Source organism: Temnothorax nylanderi, unplaced genomic scaffold (genome assembly GCF_030848795.1).
Source record: "Temnothorax nylanderi isolate EJ_2023f unplaced genomic scaffold, tnyl_v1.0 TNYL_tig0073_pilon, whole genome shotgun sequence".
Lineage (NCBI taxonomy): Eukaryota > Metazoa > Arthropoda > Insecta > Hymenoptera > Formicidae > Temnothorax > Temnothorax nylanderi.
The window spans coordinates 61,598-81,948 of NW_027249135.1; the positions used below are offsets into that span (position 1 = coordinate 61,598).

The following is a 20,351-nucleotide window of genomic DNA, read 5'->3' on the forward strand; positions in this document are numbered from 1 at the left end:
GTCTTATTATTAAGTATAAGATTGTCCCAATTTTAGCTTTATTATTTTTACGTATAAACCCAATTTTATATTTAAGATCGGTCCATGAATCGTCTTATTTTATATTTAACATTATCTTAAGTTTGATTTTAAATAAAAAGATTTTATCCAGCAGATAGTTAAAAAGAATCATTTTTTCCTCGATCTAAAGTTTAGATTCTATTTTTTTCGCACAATAGAGGGATAGGATATATGACTTTATTTTGATGCGTAGTTTTTGCCAAGCAAAGAATGTACACAAATTTACGTTGAAAATATTAGACCCAAGAAATCCAGCCCGCCTGTATTTCGGCACACTTTCTATTTAATTTGATTATCATATAACAGTATCGTAACTCATTATGATTTTATTTTCGTTGTTTATAATTTACACGAATAGACGGCCAAGATAGACCGACAGTGACGTCGAATCGTGTAATTAAAAGTTTCTTTCAGAAGATGGCATCCAAGATACTATTGTTGGAACGTTATATATGCTCAACGGGTATCATGATGCAAAATTTATTTATTTTTTTCTTTTGCGCAGAGACATTGTTCGAGCGGAATACAGCCCCCCCGCCGTTTTATCTCATTTTAAATCATCGTGTCGCGAACAAGCGAGAGTTGCACCGCGATGATTTACTGCCGCTGCATTTCGCCAAGTTACGAGAGTTAATTTACCGCCGCTGTCCGCGACCGTGCAATTCGCGATTAATTGATAAAATTACGACCCGCGGCGAATTAATTACGACGCGGAAAACCGCGCGCAGCTACGTTTGGACGTTTGTTGTCGCGCGATAACGGCGCGCGACGACTTTTCAACGTCGAGCGCCGACGCCTAATTACTTATGTCCCAAACCGCGTTTCGACTTTAGCACGCTCCTCATTCTTCCCGAGATGTTCTTTTTTTCCCTTTTTTTCTCATCGCAGAAAAGATCCAGAGATCCGCCGGAGATGGTTTCAAATTCAAATCCTGCGCGCGTCGCGCTCGACGTTGCGCCAATCGTGGCTGGGTTCGTGGCTGGCCGGGGGGAAACCGTCTGGTCGCTGTCAAACAAACGATTGCAGTCTGAGGATGGTATTTATAGTCTGAATCCTATATTCAAGATCGTCCTAAGAGTGATCTTGAGAAGCTATACGTCCCGTTGGTCGAATGAAGATCTCGTACGCCCAAGATTGGAACAATTTTAAGTATATAAGATAAGACTTCATATTTTATACTTATAAGATCGGATAAATACTGGACTGTGATTTCTGCCCGCTAATAGTCCGATCTTGTCGTTTTAAATTCTTAATTAAGATTTTATCCGGCCAATAAAATAATCGGTGACGATTTCGATTCATTTCCCCCGCGAGTTTTTATTTCACGCGTTGATATTTTTATAGAATTCTCCATTCCGGAGCCTTTTCCAGTCGGCGGGATTTAAATCCGCGCTCGAGCGTTCCTATTCTCGCGAGAGGCTCGCGAATCGATAGTGACCGCATCAGCTGTTCTCGCCTTCCCCCCCTCCCGCCTTTAAGGTCGCTACCTCGCTACCTGTATCGTCACGGCCATATTAGGCACGCGTACAGGAGACGGAAGGAATGAGGACGTTCCGCGACAAATGAGGCTCTCCTGAAGGCTCTCGAGGTGCGCACGGTTTTTATCTACCTCTCCCGGACGCGTCTCGCCGATCGTTAATTAATCGCCGGAAGTTGAGCGACCCGAATCGATCGCGTCGGGGAAGCGTCGCGTCGCGTCGCGTCGCTCATCGCCTCTGCTGTCACGATCATCTGTGTATTGTTTTATGCGAAGCAGGTCTCTTCTCGGCTGCGCTACGAGGTCTACCCGCCCCCCGCCCCGGTCGGTGGATCGCGAGCGACAATCCGCGAAGCATGGCATGGCACTGCAACGGCACTACGAACCAAGAGATGGTGACCAAGCTGAAAGGTAAATGATCCCACTCCCCCCCCCCTTCCCCTGCGACCCGTCGCACGATCGATGCTTCTGAAAAGCAGGACTTAATTACCGCCGAGTTAATTAGCGCCCGAGAGCATCGCCTTGCTAGAGTTACAGTCGTTCGCTTTGCACGGCAATTATAGGGACAGATTATTCGCAGATGCTGGCATACTGGCAGCGGACAGCGCAGAAGCCGCCATGGTCGCTGTTGACAGAGCCAAATACTGCCACGAGCCGGACCCTTATCTCGATCGTCCCCGAAGAATCGGTTACAACGTGACCATCAGCGCGCCGCATATGGTAAATGTGTACCTCGTCTACTTCGTGGTCTACAGAACTGTCATGTGCATGACAGATAAGCTTACAGATCATCCTTGCTGATCCATAACGTTCGCATAAAGTGTTATACAGATACAAGAAATATACTCACACAGCCGCGAAACATGTCTGCAAACATATACAGTTAATAATTCAAACGACATAAACTATTAATATGATTCTCATAAGACTCTGACGAGCGAATTTCTTGGTTGACGCCACTTGACGTTGATACTTCATACCTCTTTTGATTTGTTACATATAGTACAAATTAATTTTAATACTTGACACTTGCAGAGTATTACAAATGAATATCTATTTGTATAAGAACAATTATCAGGAAGGCGATTTGAAATGGGGGTATCAGAGTAACCTCCTTATCTTATTTTTACGTTATTTATGTTAAACTCATATTTGGCTTGATGACTGCAGACTTTTCCAAACAACAGTATCGACGCGTCACACAGATAATTGTCACTGAAGATAATATACGTTTTCTTGAGAATTTAATCCGCTCGCTAACGGCTTGATAAATGACGCTCTCGTATCTTTTGCAGCATGCATACGCGCTGTCTATCCTCTCCGATCAGCTCGTCGACGGCGCCAAGGCACTTGACGTCGGTTCTGGCTCGGGCTACCTGTCCGCTTGCATGGCGTTCATGGTAGGCTCGCACGGACGCGTAGTAGGCATCGAGCATATTCCCGAACTCATAGAGATCTCAACTAGGAACGTGCGCGAGGACAATCCGCACTTCCTCAAGGAGGACCGCATCAAATTTGTGGGTAAGCTCTCCGTTAACACTCGAGAGTTTCCTCTCTCTGCTACCGTTCCTGGTAGTTTCCCCCTCACTCAGACAGTCGAAGCTCCTTCTCTCGTCAATGTTACGCCATTCCTTCACGTCTCATTTACCAATGAATCTGAGTGTAAAGCTCGTCAAACGATGAGAGAAAAAACAAAAGAGAAACGTTCAAGAAGTATTACATGTATGCATATAGTTTGAATAAAAGATACTCGTGATCCATCCACGTGGAGTAGGTATGTACGTTGCCGTGAAGAGTCGAACGGAACACTGTCCACCGACTGTGTGGCTTTGCTGTAAAGGTAAAAGATAAAGACTGCCGACTAACGACAGGTCATTATGAATGCGCCTAGTGGGAGACGGCAGATTGGGACACGCTGCTGACGGCCCTTACAACGCTATACACGTTGGAGCAGCGGCCGAAGCTTTACCGCAGACGGTGAGCGCGAATGACACGCTAGTACGCGCAATTCGGGAAAAATAGTTGTGCGAGAGATTGCGTGAACGACGTAACCCTTTTGCTTTTTTTTTTGCAGTTGATAGACCAACTGGCTCCCGGAGGTCGACTGATCTGCCCGGTCGTGGCGATAGAAGGTTTCCAAAGGTTTCAAGACCTGCTGCAGGTGGACAAGAGCACAGACGGCGCGATCACGAAGAAGAAACTGATGCAAGTCTCTTACGTTCCTCTCACGGATCCTACCACTCAGTTACGTAATTAGAGTCATTAAGGTGAGGTGTCACGGTGGAGAGAAACGCAAAAGTTTCTCGAGCGGACAAAATTAAACGATCGCGTACGAACCCGATTGATTAACGATAATCAGAACTCTTGTAACTCCACGAACTAATTTCTTTTCCACGCATGCATAGATATGGAGTGCACGTCGTCTTCGATTGGGAATATATCAATAAACTATATATATTTTGTACATGCCCTTCTTTTCTTCGCGCCGTCCTTTCTATTAATATATCGCAGTCGCGGCTGTGTACGACGTTCAGATGCTATCGCATTATCGCAGTCTGTTATCAAGAAATATTGAACTTACGGTGATATTAATGTGTTTGTTCCACAAACGTTCTTAATCCTAGAACTTCCATTAAGATGCGAGAAAGGATTGTAAGGAACGAAATTAATAATAGGGAAACGAATCTTAAATAACGAGGTAAAATACATCTTTATACTTTTATATACAATGAAACTCGGATGTTTATTCTGTGTTCGAAAATTGCAATTGTTTACGTGAACAAATATCGTAAATTTTAGGAAGAGTCAAATTACAGGAGAAACAAATTTTTCCACTTTTAAGCTCTATCGCTTTATCGCGATAAGAATAGACTGTTTGATTTGCGTATTCGTTGGAAGCACATATGGATTATTTGGAGGTAAAAGAAGACCTGACCAGACCGATCGAGTAGCGTCGCAATTCTCGATTTCGAGCGAAATTCGCGGGAGAAGATCGATCGAAGGGGAGAGCGCGGAAGCGTCCGCCAATCGGGGATCGCTGCTCAGGCCGCTTGCGTACAACGAGGAGGGAAACCCACGGCGACTGGCGGCCTCTTCTCGTCTATTTTTAAAAGCGCGAGGCGTGTGTGGCACGTTTCGCGCGCGAACCGTTCTTCAACGTTGCGGTCGTTGCGACGAAGGTCGAGAGCTTTCGCTCAACTGCGCTCAACGAGTTCCCGCGATTACCCTCGCGGCCCGCACGTCGGGCGCGTGTCGATCCAATTCGTGTCGTGTTCTGATTATAATTGTCACCGGCGCTTGACGCGTCAGGAAACGGATTCGGGCGAGACGACCTAAAGACGCAGTGCCCTAAATCCGAAGCGAGAAAGGGAGAAGCGGATCGTTTGTCGAAGGAGTTCCCGAGATAACGCTCCTCGGAGCGGTTTAGAGCGGTTCCCGCTCGGAACGTCGCCGAGCGCGAATCGAACGACGACCGGAAGCGACAGGTTGCCGGTTGAACCCGCGGCCCGTCGCTCGTTTGTTTGTTTTCGTCCCGAGAGACGCGTCACACCGGTCCGCCACGCATCTCCCCAAAATTCGGTCCCGCGAGTTCGTCGAGTGCCTTTGCGCGACGCTCGCGATCCTGTCGCCTGTCGCGATCGCCCGCGACATGGCCACGTACGGGCGTTATCGTGGCAGGAACAATCAGGATCTCGTGGAGCATCTACGGCGTAAGTATCGCGCGGTTATGCAACGTTGTGTCATCGCGCTGCCCCCCGCCGCGGTGCGCGGCGCCGCGCCGGGCCGCCGCACGGCCGTATACGCCGCCTCTCTTTATCTTGACGTCGGAGCACGTCGGAGATTGATTACGGCGCAGTTGATGCAACATTTACATCATTTACAATCCGTTCGACTCGGATTCACGAAAATAAACGATTGTTGCCGCTCGCGTTTGAATTTAGAGCAATTTTAGTTTGATTGGAAATACATACACATGTGTACAATGTGTGTATGTAAGAAATTAATTGTAGAAAATAAATATAAATTTTACTTATATTTTTTCCAAATATTCTTATCGTTATTTAATGGAAATATGTTGCATGAAATCGTTTTTAGGGTCCAGGGTGATCAAATCTGACAGAGTGTTCGAAGTAATGAGTTCTGTGGACAGAGGGAAATATACTTATCCCAGTCTTGCTTACGTAGACGCACCACAAGGGATCGGTTACGGTGTCACTATCAGCGCTCCTCACATGGTACAATACAGTGTATATCCTCTTATTTCCTTGCATATGAAAGCGTCACAATGTCGTATGTCTGAAAATCAATATTCAATTTCCGTTGTAAGATAAAAGATTGCCTTTGCGAAAAGAGTTTCATTTAATTGTAAGAGTAGTAAAACAATAATAGTAAATGGATACACACACACTGACAGACAAAAAAAAAACACTGAAAAGGAAATTCATGTTGGAAGACAAACGGAAATTCTTTAGCACGCGTATGCCCTGGAATTGCTTGAAGAAAAGTTGCGTAACGGCACGAGGGCACTGGACGTCGGTTCTGGATCCGGATACCTGACGGCATGCATGGCTCTTATGATGGGGCCTCATGGGTTGGCCGTTGGAATCGATCACATACAAGAGCTTCGAGCGTTGGCCGAAGAGAACATTCGACATGACCACCCAGAACTTTTGAGCGATGGACGCGTGGAATTAGTTGGTAAGTAAACATTTATCTTTAAATAATCACGTTTATTATTTCACGTGCCACAAATTGCTTTCTGTATGACGAAATTATTCGATCACGATTGCATTTGCTTAGTTGGCGATGGAAGATTGGGATATCCCAGTCGTGGACCGTACGACGCTATTCACGTGGGAGCGGCTGCTAAAGAAATGCCACAACCGGTGAGAGAAACGCTCGCGGAATTATTTTCGGTTATCCCAGAGCAAATGCAAATTTTTTGGTCTTACAGTTGATAGATCAGCTGGCCCCTGGTGGTCGTTTAATTGTACCGATGGGTCCAGAGAACTCGGATCAAACCTTAGTGCAAATTGACAAGACTCTGGACGGCAAAATCAAGCAGCGATCTCTGATAAGCGTGGTGTTTGTCCCTCTCACTGACAAGGAACGACAGTACCGTCGATCATGAGGCACGTGTCAGCTCCAATAAGAGAGCGCCATTTTATTTATTTTCACGGTTATATGTATTATTTTATTATTTTAACTTATGCAAAAAAATAGCTCTATAGAAAAATACCTATATACATAAAATCAAACTAATTTGTCTGCAATCGCTGTCTGTAAACGCTGCACTGGCACATCCTTGCGCAACAAATTTGTTGCAAAGATTAATCGAAATTTAGTATGACAATATTTCCGTATCTTCGAGATTGCGACCGTAGTATAGCTTGTCTCAACATATTCACAAAAGAACAAGTAGATATTGCCGCAATTTCTACTCGCAGAGGATTTATATTTAGACAGGATCAATAATATGCAATAATGTGCATCGATTAATGTTTCTCAGCTTATAAACTATATGAGTGCACAGTTCAGAAAAAGAGAAATAAATTTAAACTAATGTTGATCCAAATATAGTATTAATAGTAGATTTGTCACTTTAGAATTGCTTAGAACTGTGATTTCAATTACTGTGAAGTTTCTCTCGGTTGATTTTATTATGAACGAAAGAAAAAGGTTATACCAATCAATATCTAAGTCATCATCTAATAACTTATTATTTATGTGTGCCATAATCATCTTATTGTAGGTTTCTGTCAGGTCCTATTTCACAGATTAAACGAAGAGGATTATGTAATTAAGTGTTTTATTTATTAACATACATAAAATTGTTTACATTTCCGTGTATAACGAGGCTACTATTGTACCTGTCGCAGGAATCTTTTTTCAAAGTCCCTAAAGAATCCACAAAAACCGGGATATTGTGTAGTGTAATGAATAAATTACACAATTTAACTAGTAATTTTGCAAAATCTTAGGTTCTCTGAAATTGAGCTAAAATTCTTATTAATTTATATTTATCAATATATTATAAATTATATTTATGAATATATTATAAATTATATTTATAATATATTATAATTATGATTAATAATTATATAAATTTATATTTATATTTATAATTTTTATTTATTCCACAACACTCCGTTTTTTTGCGGATTCCCTAAGAATTTTGCGAGAAAATGAATTATACAAAATTCCTGCGACAGAGCTAATACTCATTGTATATCTTTTCCATTTCTCCTATCAATTTACTATCTATGTTTCTATCTATATTGCAGAAACTATGTTTGAAAGTAAATGTACATAATTTATAATATACATGATATCAGAATCTCAAATACTTATATATCTGTTTGTTTGATGTACATGTAACACTTGTAGTTACGCACATATTCTCCTAGGATATATGTGTATATAATAAATGCATTATAAATTATATATACATTTCTAGAAATGATTTTTACGTATAACGTCAACATCGTCTATTTCTAAGTAATTTGACACCTTGCCAATTACTACGTCTTGTATAATCAAACACGGGAATGCGAAATTGCACTATGCAATTGCAGTAAATATGGATAATTTAAAAACTAGTCATAAAAATTACATGTGATGTAGATCCGTTCAAATTTTCAGTAAAATACTGCAGAAAGCTATGCCGAGGATTCTCCGTGGAATAAAAGAATTCTCGTAAATCAGCAGCAATGTTTCACTGAGATGGCGATCGAGAACAACTAACTTATACTAATGTCGTTATATCTAAAAGCTCGTAATCATAAAACACTCCCGTCCTACCTTCGAATGTACAAAGGGCAGTGAGATCATGTTATCTTATTTACATTCGTCTTTAGTTAAAGAGCCTTCACTATGTATAAACTGAGCGGGGCACCAGTTGCTAATCCTATACCTAAGAAAGCACCCATCATTGCGGACGCAACTTCTTTTTCCTCACTGTCTACGACTCTATAAAAGTTAATACATACAATTGCAGGGAATGATCTTGCGACCGACGGAGTTTTATTGCTGAAAATATACTTACGTAGGCGTGAGAATAAACGTTAAATTACAGAGATAGCCATTGGTTATGGCGAACACAATAGTTATCAATATGTAATATATATCACTGTGAATGTAAACAGGTAGATGATGCCTCGGTTGTGCATTGCAAAACATGAGCGCAGGTATGAAAATACCCCTCGCGACGCTCATAAACATTACGAGCCACGGCTTGCTTCTTGGCTGCAATGATAAAAACTCGATAAACATCGCATAAACGAATGCAAATACTTGTAAATCGTATTGAAACGCAGATTCTCACCCACTGAAGAATACCAGATAATACTCTTCCTGCATAATCGCCTGTACTGAAGATAAGATACGTAACCACAGGTACAAAGTATATGTCTGAAAAGTCATTACAAATTATACCCATGATCATTGCTCGAAATCCATAAAGCATTGAGGTATATTACAAAGATTTCAGATTACCGTTCCACGCATTGCCTTTGCCTTTGTGTTCGCTCTCCACTAGTACAGTGATTGCCGGGTACACAGCCAGCGTTATGAAAAATACTAAGAATATGCTAACGCCATAATGCCAGATCCTCTTTAAAATCTGCGTGTAGGGCACACTCGGACTTGTCGAGAAGCTGACTTCGCCGTTTAAGGAATAATCAGATTCCAAACAAGCAGGTACTTTCTCTATCGTGTGATGCTTGAAGAATGGCTGTGAATAAAAAGAATGCTATAGAGCGACGGTTCTTGAATTGAACTCCGTAAACTTGATTAACAAAATTAATTAAATTTTGTGAAACAAAGCCTGCGATCAAGAGCGTTTGAAAGCCGCTGTATTAAATGGAAAAGGATATCATATCTAATTTGATTCTATCTCTCCAACTATTTGTACAGCAATGATACATCGTGGAATGTATACGTTTGGTTATTATCGTAAGAAGCTTATCATACGTTTATAACACACTTGCGTCGCATGCATCATCGTTTAACGTCTTAACGAAACAATAAGTGTTAATGATGATCTCATCGTTTTGCGTATGATCACTGATCCGGATTGAAGAAAACGTAGCACGATAATAAGTCCGAGGTATGTTCGAACAAAACTGACTCACCGCTTTCTCCAAAAGGATGTACGCGATCAGCGACAACAGTAGCACAGTATCGCCGATAATGAAATACACTAAGCCGGAAAGTACCGGACTGGCACCAATCCACAGGGAGCATATTTCCGTTAGGGCCGTGAATATTCCTCCAAGAGCTTGCCCACCGGACATCGCGGTTATGTATTTCGGCGAGAACTTGCCCACTATGCCCATTAAACTTCCTCCAAAAATTGCGCTCGCAGCTAGAAACGTATAATATTGCTGATCTTATAGCAGAACCAATTACTGTGGTACATTCTCGTTTTAAATTTCATTATTTAATAGCATGTACACACCATTTACGAGCGCAACTGTCGTCAAAGTAATTATTAGGAACGTATTTTGCCCTGGAAACAATCTTTCGTTATTTCTGAGTAAAATACATGAAAGTAATTATAATTATTACGATGACCGGATATAACGACAAAATAATTTGCTGGCTTACATTTGTCAGTGTCCATTTCGACAAATACAGTTGTCATAATGAAGAGCAGCAATATTGTACATTGGGAACCCACCATTCTTACAGTTAGAGAGACTCTGAGAATTTAGAGACTGAATAAACACATCGCTTTTACTTTTCTGATATATGATTCAAAATTACTAGTCATTCCTGACTTTTTTAGGTATAAAAGACTGAAACGAGATGAAACAAACTAATATTCTCTCGTATACGACTGCTGACTCTTGTCTTCAATTAATTGATCTCAAAGGCGAATGCTTTTAATTAATTAAAAAAAAATCAAGAATGCATAGTAATTTTGAATCACGAATAAATTCAGACATTTTTCAAACGTACGCTCGACAATTATTTCCTAACAATGATTTTTTTTGCTTACCTCTTGCTAATAAATGCATTTATTATTAAAAACAGAGTATTTGGCAATGCACTGGCTACACTTAAATAAGAAGTAAAACTAGCTTGGAGATCCGTCTTTTGTTCAAGTAGTTCTGCATACGTATGAGTCAGATTTGTCGAATTATTATGAATTTCTCTAAATTTGTACATCCAGTACTGAAAGAAAGACGTTATACAAGCAACAGTATTCCACACAAGCATGAGGAAAGCAAAGTAACGCCACTTACGTCGTCAGCAGTGATAAAAAAACTCCATGGGATTAACGTATTTATCCCAAGTAAGTAAAACACAATGTATGCGAGATTATATCTAAAATATGCAAAAAAAGATTACCAGATATAGATCCCAAATAGAGTTCATTAATAAGTATCAAATTAAACCCAGGTAACTGGAACATACTTGTCGTGTGGCTCGTACGGTTTCAAAAATGGTTTCTCGTCGGGAATCGTCACGTTAGGATCATCCACCTCGGTCTCAAAATCATCCTCAAATTCGCTATCAGACGCACCTCCCAGTAAGGGTCTTCTATTGATGGAGTACGACATGATTTCTCCCTGACGGATGACGAACTGTACAACGGATCACAAAACAAAAATATGTTAAGCAACGAAATAACTGCTTCTTTATGCAGAATCAAGACAGAATTAATGCGTTACATTGTATCAAATGTAAATCTAATGTAAATGTTCAGAATGTTCAGATATTATGCATGCATTGCATACCTTATCGAGAAAAACTTTCCTACTCGCGAGCCTGCATGTGAACAAAGAGCTTCTCCGAGCAAACACGTTTTTCCTCCGCAGGAAACGATACTTACGGAGGCTGCGCGAGGGATGGGAACGTCTGAAGCAGGCAGTGAGCGGGATTTACGAGCGACCGTGCGTAGCCCTGGAAAGCCGCGGTTGAAGCATCTCTGGCACGAGACTGGCGTTGTCTGAGATCACGCCCGACCAACGAGAAGATCACGAACACGAGCGGACAAAAGACGCCCGTGCTCGTGATCTTTTTTGCTCGTCGGATCGCAGTGCAACAGCCTCCACCTCGGTTTACTCTGGGCGATCGAGGGCACGATCTCCTGACCAGTCCTGACTGGCCAATCTCTCCCGTCTACGTACAGCTGGCTGGCATTCTCCCGTTCTCCGACCATATCATGCACACCTCCTCCTGTCTTTGCTTGTGAAATGATTCCAGAGTCCAGAGCCCAGATCCCCCACTTGAATGAGTCGGGCCAGAAGCCAGAACACCTCCTCCTGTGCAATGTGCATGACACGCCCCGCACCCCGCACGCCATCACTTCTGCTCATGCTCGGCACGTGGCACGTATCGATCAGCTGGTCCTGGGGTCCTGGGGATCTGGGAGCGGGACTCAATTTTCGAGCGCTGATTGGCTCGAAAACTGAACGAGTGCGCAGCGTCGGGAATCCAGCGTCAAATCCGGTCACGTGATTAGATTCAGAGGGACGCGAAATATAACCTAACCACTGGATTGGCTGAAATCTATCAAGTGACCAGATTTGACGCTCGAATCCAGCGTCGAGCGTCATCGTGAAATCGCACCTTTATCGTTTCTTAACTATGTACCGCGTATCGAGATCGGATCCTAGCGTGTCCCCAGTTTGACGTGTGACCGAGCTGTCCCGATCTGTTTTTCGCCCGCGGCGGATATTTGACCCCGAAGTTCTCGTCTGCTCTCTGCTGCTCTCGTCCACCTCACACAAACGCCTCCATATGTTGTTTTCTTGCTGTTCTCTCCTTTCCCCTCTCATTCCTCCACCCCCGCGTTTGCTTTGCTTTTAGCGAGGATGCGCGCCGTGCCGATGATCACCATTCACCGGTTCGTCGCATTCACGGCGCGGCGTCCGCTATCCGCTTCCTTTAATTCCTTTCCTTTTACTACCGGCTTTCGTTCGGTTCCACCCGTCAGCTGTGGTCAGCTGCTCCTGTCAATAAGTTGACGCGAATTAACGTGATTCTTCGATGTGTTCGCCATCGTGTGTTCGCGATCGACGACTAGCTCGACGGAATTATTTAACGCAAAATTTCTATAATTCATTATTTCTCAATCTTCGTTCCATTTCTTAATATAATTTCTTAATCTTTTTTCTATGTTATATTAAATAATAAAAAATTAATAATCCGTTCCGCATTGGCAAGATATATAGCGGAGGTATAATAATTAATTTAATTTAATTAAGTTACTTAAATTAAGAATTTGATAATTAAATTAAGTTAAATGGCGATGCAGTGAGCGACGTGAGCGTGTACAGTGAGAACTGTAACCTGTGCTACACACACACACACACACACACACACACACACACACACACACATTACGTTTAGATTATTATCGTTATAATTATTAATTTGTCAATCATATGAGATACCTCATAATGAAAGGAGAGGCGCAGAGCACGATTACTTGAAGTTGTCCTTACCAGTGTGGCTAGAAACCGAAAGTAATTCAGAAAAGCGAACATCATTTATAAATGAACATCCGCGATATCCTATTTTAGTCAGTAGTTGTATGAACTTTACATTTCTTACAGTAAAAAATACTTTAAAGCAAAATAAAACATAGTTTCTTGAAAAATAAAAGAAAATATTTTACACTTTCAGAATATGGAATTGCGGATATTCCTTCGGCTAAACCGAAAGTGGAAATGGTTTCCAATGTGATAACGGTGGAATTTGTATGTCTCCAGACGATCCACGTCAGTCTAGAGGGATTAAAAGGAAGTTACTTAAAGATATGGAAGTTCAAAAAATGATTGGGCTTGTTCAAAGGCTTTTTAAAACCGGTGGAAAGATTCCGGCTCTTTCGTTTATTCCACGGAATGTAAGTTTAATGTTAGACTATATAAAACAATGTATACGAGATGAGAGATTCAGAACAACTTTTTACAATCAATTTACTCAGGAATATGTAGTTTAACGACAAAAGGTTCTTCTGAATCACTCCGTATATACTTATTAATCGATGTATAAATGCTATTATTTTAACATTTCAGCTATCGAACGATGAAATCTCGTTGGACAAACCGCTACAAGAACTTAGTTAATTACTATTCAATACAGGACTGTGATCAAGTTCTTGCGAGGTGGTGATATCGAATAAATTATATCTATATAGATATGACTGTATTTTTACGCTGTTAAAGTTCGCTCTATGATACTTATTGTTATTAAAATTTTTTTAATTGCATTGCATGTTCTTAATGAACCTTACTGAGATTGTGGAACCTGATAACGTAAGCTTAAGTCAACGAGATGAATACTTGCCACTATTGGAAAAAAGTATATCTTATATTTTACATTATTCCTTATACAATACAGATGCGATTAAAAGTATAAATTATGAAGGCAAGCAGCATATGAAATATATCCAAATACGCGCCGTCGAAATAAGATGCCGTGAATTAAAAATGTAAACGACGAAACGTACGTACGATATATGCCATTTTATATAAAATATGAAAATAAATAAAAAGAGAAGAGAAAAGAGAATTAGTTGATACAACTAAATTATACTTTATAAAAAATGCGCTTAAATATTTGCATGCAATGTTGCTTATATTTATTTAGTATTATACTAGAATATATAGATTATTTAATCATTTTCCTTGAAAAGTGGTATGAATCAAGATACATATTCTAGGATTGAAAATGATTGCTATCAGAATTTTAACCATATTTATACAAACCTTTTTATTATTACTTTCCGTTCCTAATTATTTTTTCTCGTCAATTAAAATATCTGCCAGGAATATACAGAGTGCAAGTGCACAAAATAATGGCACTGAAAGATGCTTTTATCTTGGTGATGTTTACATAGAAACTTAATCAGTTGTATTGAAAATAAAGATATATTTAGCAACAATATAATACATTTCGTCTACAAAGATAATAAATATACTTTAGCATTTTTTGTTTAATAATAGTTACATTTATGTATACTTTTGAACACACGGTTATCTTAACGACTATATTTTTGAATATGCTGAGTATCAAATCATTCTATAAAGACTATAATAAATCAGGTCCGTCTCTTCAAAATTTATATTGATAATTTATTTCATTACTGAATAGACTGAATACGTGGCACGTCTAAATTTGGCGATGTGCCACGTTCCACGTTCCGTCTTGGGCTTCGTTTAATCCTTCCAGTCTTGCACTTATTGACGTCATTAGCGAATTTTAATGAGTTTAATGTCACATTATAACTTTCATCTAATGGAGTTATATTTAAAATCACGAGTGTTTTTGAATCGCCTTTTAAACATGGCTCGAGCAAACGAGTTAATTTAGAATTTCTATAAGGTATATGTTTGGGCGGCAGTGTGGTCTAGTGGTAGAGCGCCAGACTCGTAATCTGAGGAACCAGGTTCGAGTCCCACTAGAGCCATGGAATGTTTTTCCGAAAGCTGCGCCCCTCCGTGCAAGATTATAGGCCTCTTGTGCGGAGCAAACTGGGCTCCGTCTTTCGGAAAGAGACGTTAAGCAGTTGGTCCAAAGGTTTATGTAAATCTTCCTCTAATTCTTGCGAACGTTTATGTAAATCTTCCTGACTTTTTCTAATTTGGGCGATTTCAGTGGTTAAATTTTGTAAATTATTTGCCGTTTCATGGAGCATGGTATTTTTTGTACATGATTCCTCTGATTCTTGCGAACGTTTATGTAAATCTCCTGACTTTTTCTAATTTGGGCGATTTCAGTGGTTAAATTTTGTAAATTACACAGGACCACAAAAAATTTTTTTTGAAAAGCAACTGGGATCAGAGTAGGTGTTTCTTATAGATTTTGGGTCACTGAATCCGAATTCGTAAACCGTTTTGCTCCATCACGTCTAGATTTTTAGATAATCGAGAAAAATAGCGGAAAATCTGTGAAAATTGAAATAAACATTTAAAGAAAGAGCAAAAGTATAACATCAAAGAAAGAGAAAAAGTATAACATCAAAATGCGGTCGCAGAACTGATTTAAATATATTTTGGTAAGTTAAATAAAGTGCAAAAAAGGAGGATGTTAAAAAAGGGACGAATTTCGCCCAAAAAGGTGTAAGTAAAAGAAATAGTGTTTTTTGTAGATCTTGATCTCCTGAATACGATAAAGCTAATAAAAAGTTCGTGGTGCTTGGGGAACACCTTGAAAATTGAGCATAAACGTGGTGTATTTACAGAAATTCGGATGAGATATATGCTATATCATAAAAAGTTCTGGTGAAAGATTTGTTGGGGAGAGAAAAGGGGGAAGAAAGAGTGTCGAGATTTGGCACTCGGCGAGACACCGTATACGCGATACTCGAAATGCATGGCATCGTGGCTACGTCGCATAGCCGAGCGCGGCCGCCGCGGCCAGCAGATCCCCTCCAGCTGGCTAGTTCGGACACGAACCATTAGCACGGACGCAAACCATGTGCGGTTACCGAGCGAAACGACGTAGTTTATGCGCACTTTCTCAGGTGGCGCGTCGGAACACGCAACACACAAAAATTGACGAAAAAACATTTTTTATGAAATGTATTTTTGTAATTTTTTTCGATTTTTGTCTTGAAATCAACACTCGCGCAATGTGTTTTCGTGCATACTTCAATTGTGTAAAAAAAAAATTAACTTCTGTGCAGTCTACGCAAAGCTAGACCCTTCCCTGCAATTGTCGGTAATTTGGCTTTACACGGCTATCAGTAGCAGCTACAAGCTACTCTCAGTTGACAAAACAATCAGTGGTAAAAGCTGGCCATATTATCCTCGGAATAGAGGCAGGAGCCAATTAAACAAAGAAGAAGAAGAAGAAGTTCGCGCGGGAAATTGCGGGAAATTGAGCGCCAAGCGTGGCCGAGCGGCTCGTGAGGTTACCTGCGTACGCGGACTTGGAAGAATTTGGTGTAAGATTGTTGTGATTTCCCGTCAACGATGTCGAGTCCTATGAGACCGCCGAGGACTCCGGTTCCGCAGGACGACAGCCGTTCGCCGAGTGGCACCCCGAACGGCACGCCGAGACGGCAACCTCGGACCCCGACCTCCGTCAGGACTCCCTCGGTCGCCGGAACACCCAGTGTCGCCGGCTCCGTCAGAGGTTGAGGAATACCCACGAATTGAGATAGTGAGATAGTGAGATATATTGCATTCAAGCTGTTATATTCGTTTTTCTTCTTGTCACACGTAGGTACACCTCAGAGGAGACCGGGCAACAATCCAGTAGACACGCCGTTACGATGGGGCAACCGTCAAACGCACGAGACCATCGCACCGTCGTCGGAGGGGTTGTCCTCCGTGCCACTGTCCTCTCCGAATCGACAGGTGCAGACGAGTCCTCTCGCCGCGGGTATGAGCGAGATAGAGCTGTCCTCTCCGCTGAATTATGGAACCCCCAGCTCTTTGGCGTCAATTCGTACTCCCCGCAGTGGTGTCAGAGGTACACCTGTTCATCAAAGACCAGACGTTCAGTCCGACAGGCGCGTGCGGCAAGTTAATCTGATCGAACCAGTGAGTTAAACGCATATAGCAATACTGAGATAAATGAAATTATTAAATCGTTAATATATAAATTTTATTGGCAGATACCAGAGAATGATGAAGACAGAGAGAGAACATCCGAGGGTGAGAACGGGGGCCCACAATTGACAATCTGGGGCACAAATGTCGTGGTGGATCGTATCAAGCAGCAATTCAGACGATTTATTCTGTACTTTATCGACCCAGAAGCGGAGAACGACGAAATACCTGAGAACATGAATCTGTCAGAGCCGCTCTACACGCAGAAGCTCGAAGAGATACATATACTGGAAGAACCTTATTTGAATGTAAACTGCGCTCATCTCGAAGCATTCGACTCGCAGCTTTACAATCAGCTGGTATTGTATCCTCAGGAAGTTATACCGGCGTTCGATCTAACGGCAAATGAGATATTCTTCGAAAAATTCCCCGGGGCAGCATTGGAACACTCGATTCAAGTACGTCCCTATAATGTTATGCGGACCACGAGTATGCGTCTTTTAAATCCAGAGGACATAGACCGATTGATCACGGTTACCGGAATGGTCATTAGAACGTCAAACGTCATGCCGGAAATGCGAGAGGCGTTCTTTAAATGCATCGTGTGCTCCTTCACGACGACTGTAGTCATCGACAGGGGTCACATAGCCGAGCCCACGGTGTGCACTCACTGCAACAACAATTTCTGTTTCAATCTGATACACAATCGCAGTCATTTCACCGATAAGCAAATGATCAAGCTACAAGAATCGCCGGACGATATGCCAGCTGGTCAGACTCCTCACACAGTGGTACTCTTTGCACATCACAATCTAGTTGACGCTGTCTCGCCAGGTGATAGAGTTTCTGTCACCGGTATATATCGCGCGTTGCCGATACGCGTTAATCCTCGGCAGTCCAATGTACGAGCTATCTACAGAACGCACGTTGACGTTGTCCACTTTAGAAAACAGGACTCAAAGCGGTAAGATGTATTTCTGACGAATACTTTTATTTTACATTATATATTTATTTTATCGCCATTTAAATTCTTACATATATTCTATTCTAATACTAATTAATATATTGAAGCTAAAATGAATTAAAATGAATAAAATGAAATTAATATATTGAAATATAAATTTCCAAAACGGATTTACTTCATACTCCTTCATTTCTCCAATCAGTTTCATAAATATTAATCAATATATTATATTCTTATTCATTTTTGTTATGATTTATTGCGTACGTAGATTGTACGAGCAAGAGGACGGCAAGAGTCATGCGTTTCCACCAGAAAGAGTGGAACTATTGAAACTGCTGTCGCAAAAGGAGGACATATATGAACGAATGGCGCGGCACATTGCTCCCAGCATTTACGAGAATGAGGACGTCAAGAAGGGTATACTGCTGCAATTGTTCGGCGGCACGAAGAAGGAACAGAGCGAACGGACTAAGAAACATTTCCGGTCCGAAATTAATATACTTCTATGCGGAGACCCGGGTACGAGTAAATCGCAACTGCTACAGTTTGTCTTCAATTTGGTACCGCGCTCGCAGTACAGCAGTGGAAAGGGTAAGTGATTTTTGATAGCGATAATTTCAAATCTAATTTTAGCTTTCGTTCGTATTCATGTTTGTTATTCTTTCCTCAGGTTCCAGCGCCGTGGGTTTAACCGCCTTCGTAACGAAAGATCCCGAAAGCCGTCAATTGGTATTGCAAACTGGCGCTCTGGTGCTCGCGGATAATGGTATTTGTTGCATCGACGAATTCGATAAAATGAACGATAGCACGCGCTCGGTGCTGCACGAAGTGATGGAGCAGCAAACGCTGAGTATCGCGAAAGCGGGTATCATTTGTCAATTGAATGCGAGAACTAGTATTCTGGCAGCGGCTAATCCTTGCGAGTCACAGTGGAATAAAAATAAGACAGTAAATATCCATTGATGATGATGCATATTTGATATCGAGCTAATGAGCATTTGTGAATAAATTTCTACATTCGTTTCTAGGTAGTAGAAAACGTCATGTTACCGCACACATTGATGTCACGCTTCGACTTAATTTTCCTGATGCTCGACCCGCAAGACGAGGTGTTTGACAGGAAACTTGCCAGGCATTTAGTATCGTTGTATTATAAATCCGAGTTGGAAGAAGAGGACGATATTGTGGATATGAGCATCCTGCGTGATTACATAGCCTACGCCAAGGAACATGTTCGTCCTGCTCTTAATGAGGAGAGTCAACAGAGGCTGATCCAGGCTTACGTCGATATGCGTAGAGTAGGAAGTGGTCACGGGCAAATCACGGCTTATCCGAGGCAATTAGAGTCACTGATAAGACTCGCCGAGGCGCACGCTAAAATGCGATTCAGCAGCGTAGTGGAGATCTTGGATGTCGAGGAAGCTTGGAGGTGAGAGACAAGATGTAATTAATAATATTAGAAAAATAAAAAAAAATATTGGAAACATTATTTGTTTATGATAACGCAACTCCATAATTATCATCAGATTACATCGTGAAGCATTGAAACAATCTGCCATCGATCCACTGAGTGGCAAAATCGATATTAGTATCCTAACGACTGGCATGTCGTTAGCAGCGAGAAAGCGTAGGCAGGAGTTGGTCGAGGCGTTGAAGAGGCTCATCAAGGGGAAGGATAAGGCACCGACATTAAATTACCAGAAAATTTTCACGGAACTTAAAGAATCGTCCAGCACGGTAAATTGATTTGTCCGTTATTATTCGTGCGTCGTTTGCATTATTACGATTCTATTCATTTGCATTGTTAAAATTTTATTTTACCTTTAATACGTGTTGTGGAAAGTGTGCTTTTAATTTCGCTTTTTATTTTTTAGTTGGTGACGCGCGAGATGTTCGAAGATGCTCTGAAGGAGCTGCAGGATGACGGTGTTGTGATTGTAACCGGCAAAAATACCATTCGCGTTTGTTAAAAATAATTTACCTTTGCATCACATTCTTTAGAATAGTAATAGTGATATTATACAAATATAACTAATAATCCATTGGTACTAAAACTTGGTAAGTCTTGTAAGAAATATTGATTGCTAAAATATTTTTTATATCGAAATATTTTTATTTTTTTAATAACAGTAAAAAATTTTTAATAACTGATAATTATGAAGAATTATAATTTATGATACTATATAAATATTTTCTATTTTTTAACTGTTTCTCGAATTGCTATTTTTGCTTTCAGTAAAATACAATACTTCAAAATTTATATAATGCCGAATCTTCACGCCGAATATATATACATTTTTTATGACGTATTATGTTTCCAAAAGTCTGTTTTATATCG

General features: G+C 41.0%; 4 protein-coding genes and 1 long non-coding RNA gene across 13 annotated transcripts; 4 read left to right on the forward strand and 1 right to left on the reverse strand.

Annotated features, from left to right (window-relative positions):
• Window positions 1-1,097: 1,097 nt before the first annotated feature.
• LOC139774049 (protein-L-isoaspartate(D-aspartate) O-methyltransferase) lies at window positions 1,098-4,001 on the forward strand. 2 transcript variants are annotated; one of them, XM_071708993.1, is made up of 7 exons: window positions 1,103-1,209; window positions 1,405-1,648; window positions 1,817-1,948; window positions 2,118-2,257; window positions 2,833-3,058; window positions 3,429-3,514; window positions 3,612-4,001. In XM_071708993.1, exons 3-7 carry the CDS (start codon window positions 1,894-1,896, stop codon window positions 3,792-3,794), a joined length of 690 nt encoding a protein of 229 aa, XP_071565094.1. In that variant the 5' UTR covers window positions 1,103-1,209; window positions 1,405-1,648; window positions 1,817-1,893; the 3' UTR covers window positions 3,795-4,001. The 2 variants fall into 2 exon arrangements, with proteins under 2 accessions (XP_071565095.1, XP_071565094.1); XM_071708994.1 differs by lacking the exon at window positions 3,429-3,514 and having other exon boundaries at window positions 1,098-1,209.
• A 601-nt stretch (window positions 4,002-4,602) lies between these two features.
• On the forward strand, window positions 4,603-7,981 carry LOC139774048 (protein-L-isoaspartate(D-aspartate) O-methyltransferase). Of its 4 annotated transcripts, XM_071708990.1 has the most exons (6): window positions 4,603-5,247; window positions 5,633-5,772; window positions 6,010-6,235; window positions 6,338-6,423; window positions 6,492-6,669; window positions 7,290-7,981. In XM_071708990.1, the coding sequence occupies exons 1-5, from the start codon at window positions 5,187-5,189 to the stop codon at window positions 6,666-6,668; spliced, it is 690 nt and encodes a 229-aa protein (XP_071565091.1). In that variant the 5' UTR covers window positions 4,603-5,186; the 3' UTR covers window position 6,669; window positions 7,290-7,981. The 4 variants fall into 4 exon arrangements, with proteins under 4 accessions (XP_071565091.1, XP_071565090.1, XP_071565092.1 ...); XM_071708989.1 differs by having other exon boundaries at window positions 4,604-5,247; window positions 6,492-7,981; XM_071708991.1 differs by lacking the exon at window positions 4,603-5,247 and adding an exon at window positions 5,286-5,529 and having other exon boundaries at window positions 6,492-7,981.
• Window positions 7,330-11,796, reverse strand: Ent1 (Equilibrative nucleoside transporter 1). The gene is made up of 12 exons (XM_071708983.1): window positions 11,674-11,796; window positions 11,376-11,446; window positions 10,958-11,127; window positions 10,786-10,867; window positions 10,539-10,714; window positions 10,145-10,239; window positions 9,996-10,046; window positions 9,670-9,902; window positions 9,032-9,269; window positions 8,862-8,947; window positions 8,583-8,782; window positions 7,330-8,506 (listed from the first exon to the last, which is right to left on the reverse strand). Exons 1-12 carry the CDS (start codon window positions 11,708-11,710, stop codon window positions 8,395-8,397), a joined length of 1,551 nt encoding a protein of 516 aa, XP_071565084.1. The 5' UTR covers window positions 11,711-11,796; the 3' UTR covers window positions 7,330-8,394.
• Window positions 11,797-12,033: 237 nt separating this feature from the next.
• On the forward strand, window positions 12,034-14,062 carry LOC139774050 (uncharacterized). 5 transcript variants are annotated; one of them, XR_011718503.1, is made up of 3 exons: window positions 12,034-13,394; window positions 13,567-13,806; window positions 13,892-14,062. It is a non-coding gene; the product is annotated as an uncharacterized lncRNA (long non-coding RNA). The 5 variants fall into 5 exon arrangements; XR_011718505.1 differs by lacking the exon at window positions 13,892-14,062 and having other exon boundaries at window positions 12,037-13,077; window positions 13,175-13,394; window positions 13,567-13,760; XR_011718506.1 differs by lacking the exon at window positions 13,892-14,062 and having other exon boundaries at window positions 12,037-13,014; window positions 13,175-13,394; window positions 13,567-13,760.
• Window positions 14,063-16,253: 2,191 nt separating this feature from the next.
• Window positions 16,254-20,070, forward strand: Dpa (disc proliferation abnormal). The gene is made up of 8 exons (XM_071708974.1): window positions 16,254-16,630; window positions 16,721-17,040; window positions 17,115-18,013; window positions 18,282-18,604; window positions 18,684-18,961; window positions 19,042-19,442; window positions 19,540-19,750; window positions 19,888-20,070. The coding sequence occupies exons 1-8, from the start codon at window positions 16,468-16,470 to the stop codon at window positions 19,981-19,983; spliced, it is 2,691 nt and encodes an 896-aa protein (XP_071565075.1). The 5' UTR covers window positions 16,254-16,467; the 3' UTR covers window positions 19,984-20,070.
• Window positions 20,071-20,351: the final 281 nt, after the last annotated feature.

Excerpts from the sequence above, each read along its gene's own strand:
- Dpa (XM_071708974.1), top strand. The coding sequence starts at position 16,468 with ATGTCGAGTCCTATGAGACCGCCGAGGACTCCGGTTCCGCAGGACGAC. Across the intron at positions 16,631-16,720 it reads TGTCGCCGGCTCCGTCAGAG|GTACACCTCAGAGGAGACCG; the intron begins GTTGAGGAATAC and ends TGTCACACGTAG. Across the intron at positions 19,751-19,887 it reads TTAAAGAATCGTCCAGCACG|TTGGTGACGCGCGAGATGTT; the intron begins GTAAATTGATTT and ends TTTATTTTTTAG.
- Ent1 (XM_071708983.1), bottom strand. The coding sequence starts at position 11,710 with ATGATATGGTCGGAGAACGGGAGAATGCCAGCCAGCT. Across the intron at positions 9,903-9,995 it reads GACAGTTGCGCTCGTAAATG|CTGCGAGCGCAATTTTTGGA; the intron begins GTGTGTACATGC and ends ATACGTTTCTAG. Across the intron at positions 8,783-8,861 it reads TATCTGGTATTCTTCAGTGG|CCAAGAAGCAAGCCGTGGCT; the intron begins GTGAGAATCTGC and ends TTATCATTGCAG.
- LOC139774048 (XM_071708990.1), top strand. The coding sequence starts at position 5,187 with ATGGCCACGTACGGGCGTTATCGTGGCAGGAACAATCAGGATCTCGTG. Across the intron at positions 5,248-5,632 it reads TCTCGTGGAGCATCTACGGC|GGTCCAGGGTGATCAAATCT; the intron begins GTAAGTATCGCG and ends AATCGTTTTTAG. Across the intron at positions 5,773-6,009 it reads CTATCAGCGCTCCTCACATG|CACGCGTATGCCCTGGAATT; the intron begins GTACAATACAGT and ends GAAATTCTTTAG.
- LOC139774049 (XM_071708993.1), top strand. The coding sequence starts at position 1,894 with ATGGCATGGCACTGCAACGGCACTACGAACCAAGAGATGGTGACCAAG. Across the intron at positions 2,258-2,832 it reads CCATCAGCGCGCCGCATATG|CATGCATACGCGCTGTCTAT; the intron begins GTAAATGTGTAC and ends TATCTTTTGCAG. Across the intron at positions 3,059-3,428 it reads GGACCGCATCAAATTTGTGG|TGGGAGACGGCAGATTGGGA; the intron begins GTAAGCTCTCCG and ends GAATGCGCCTAG.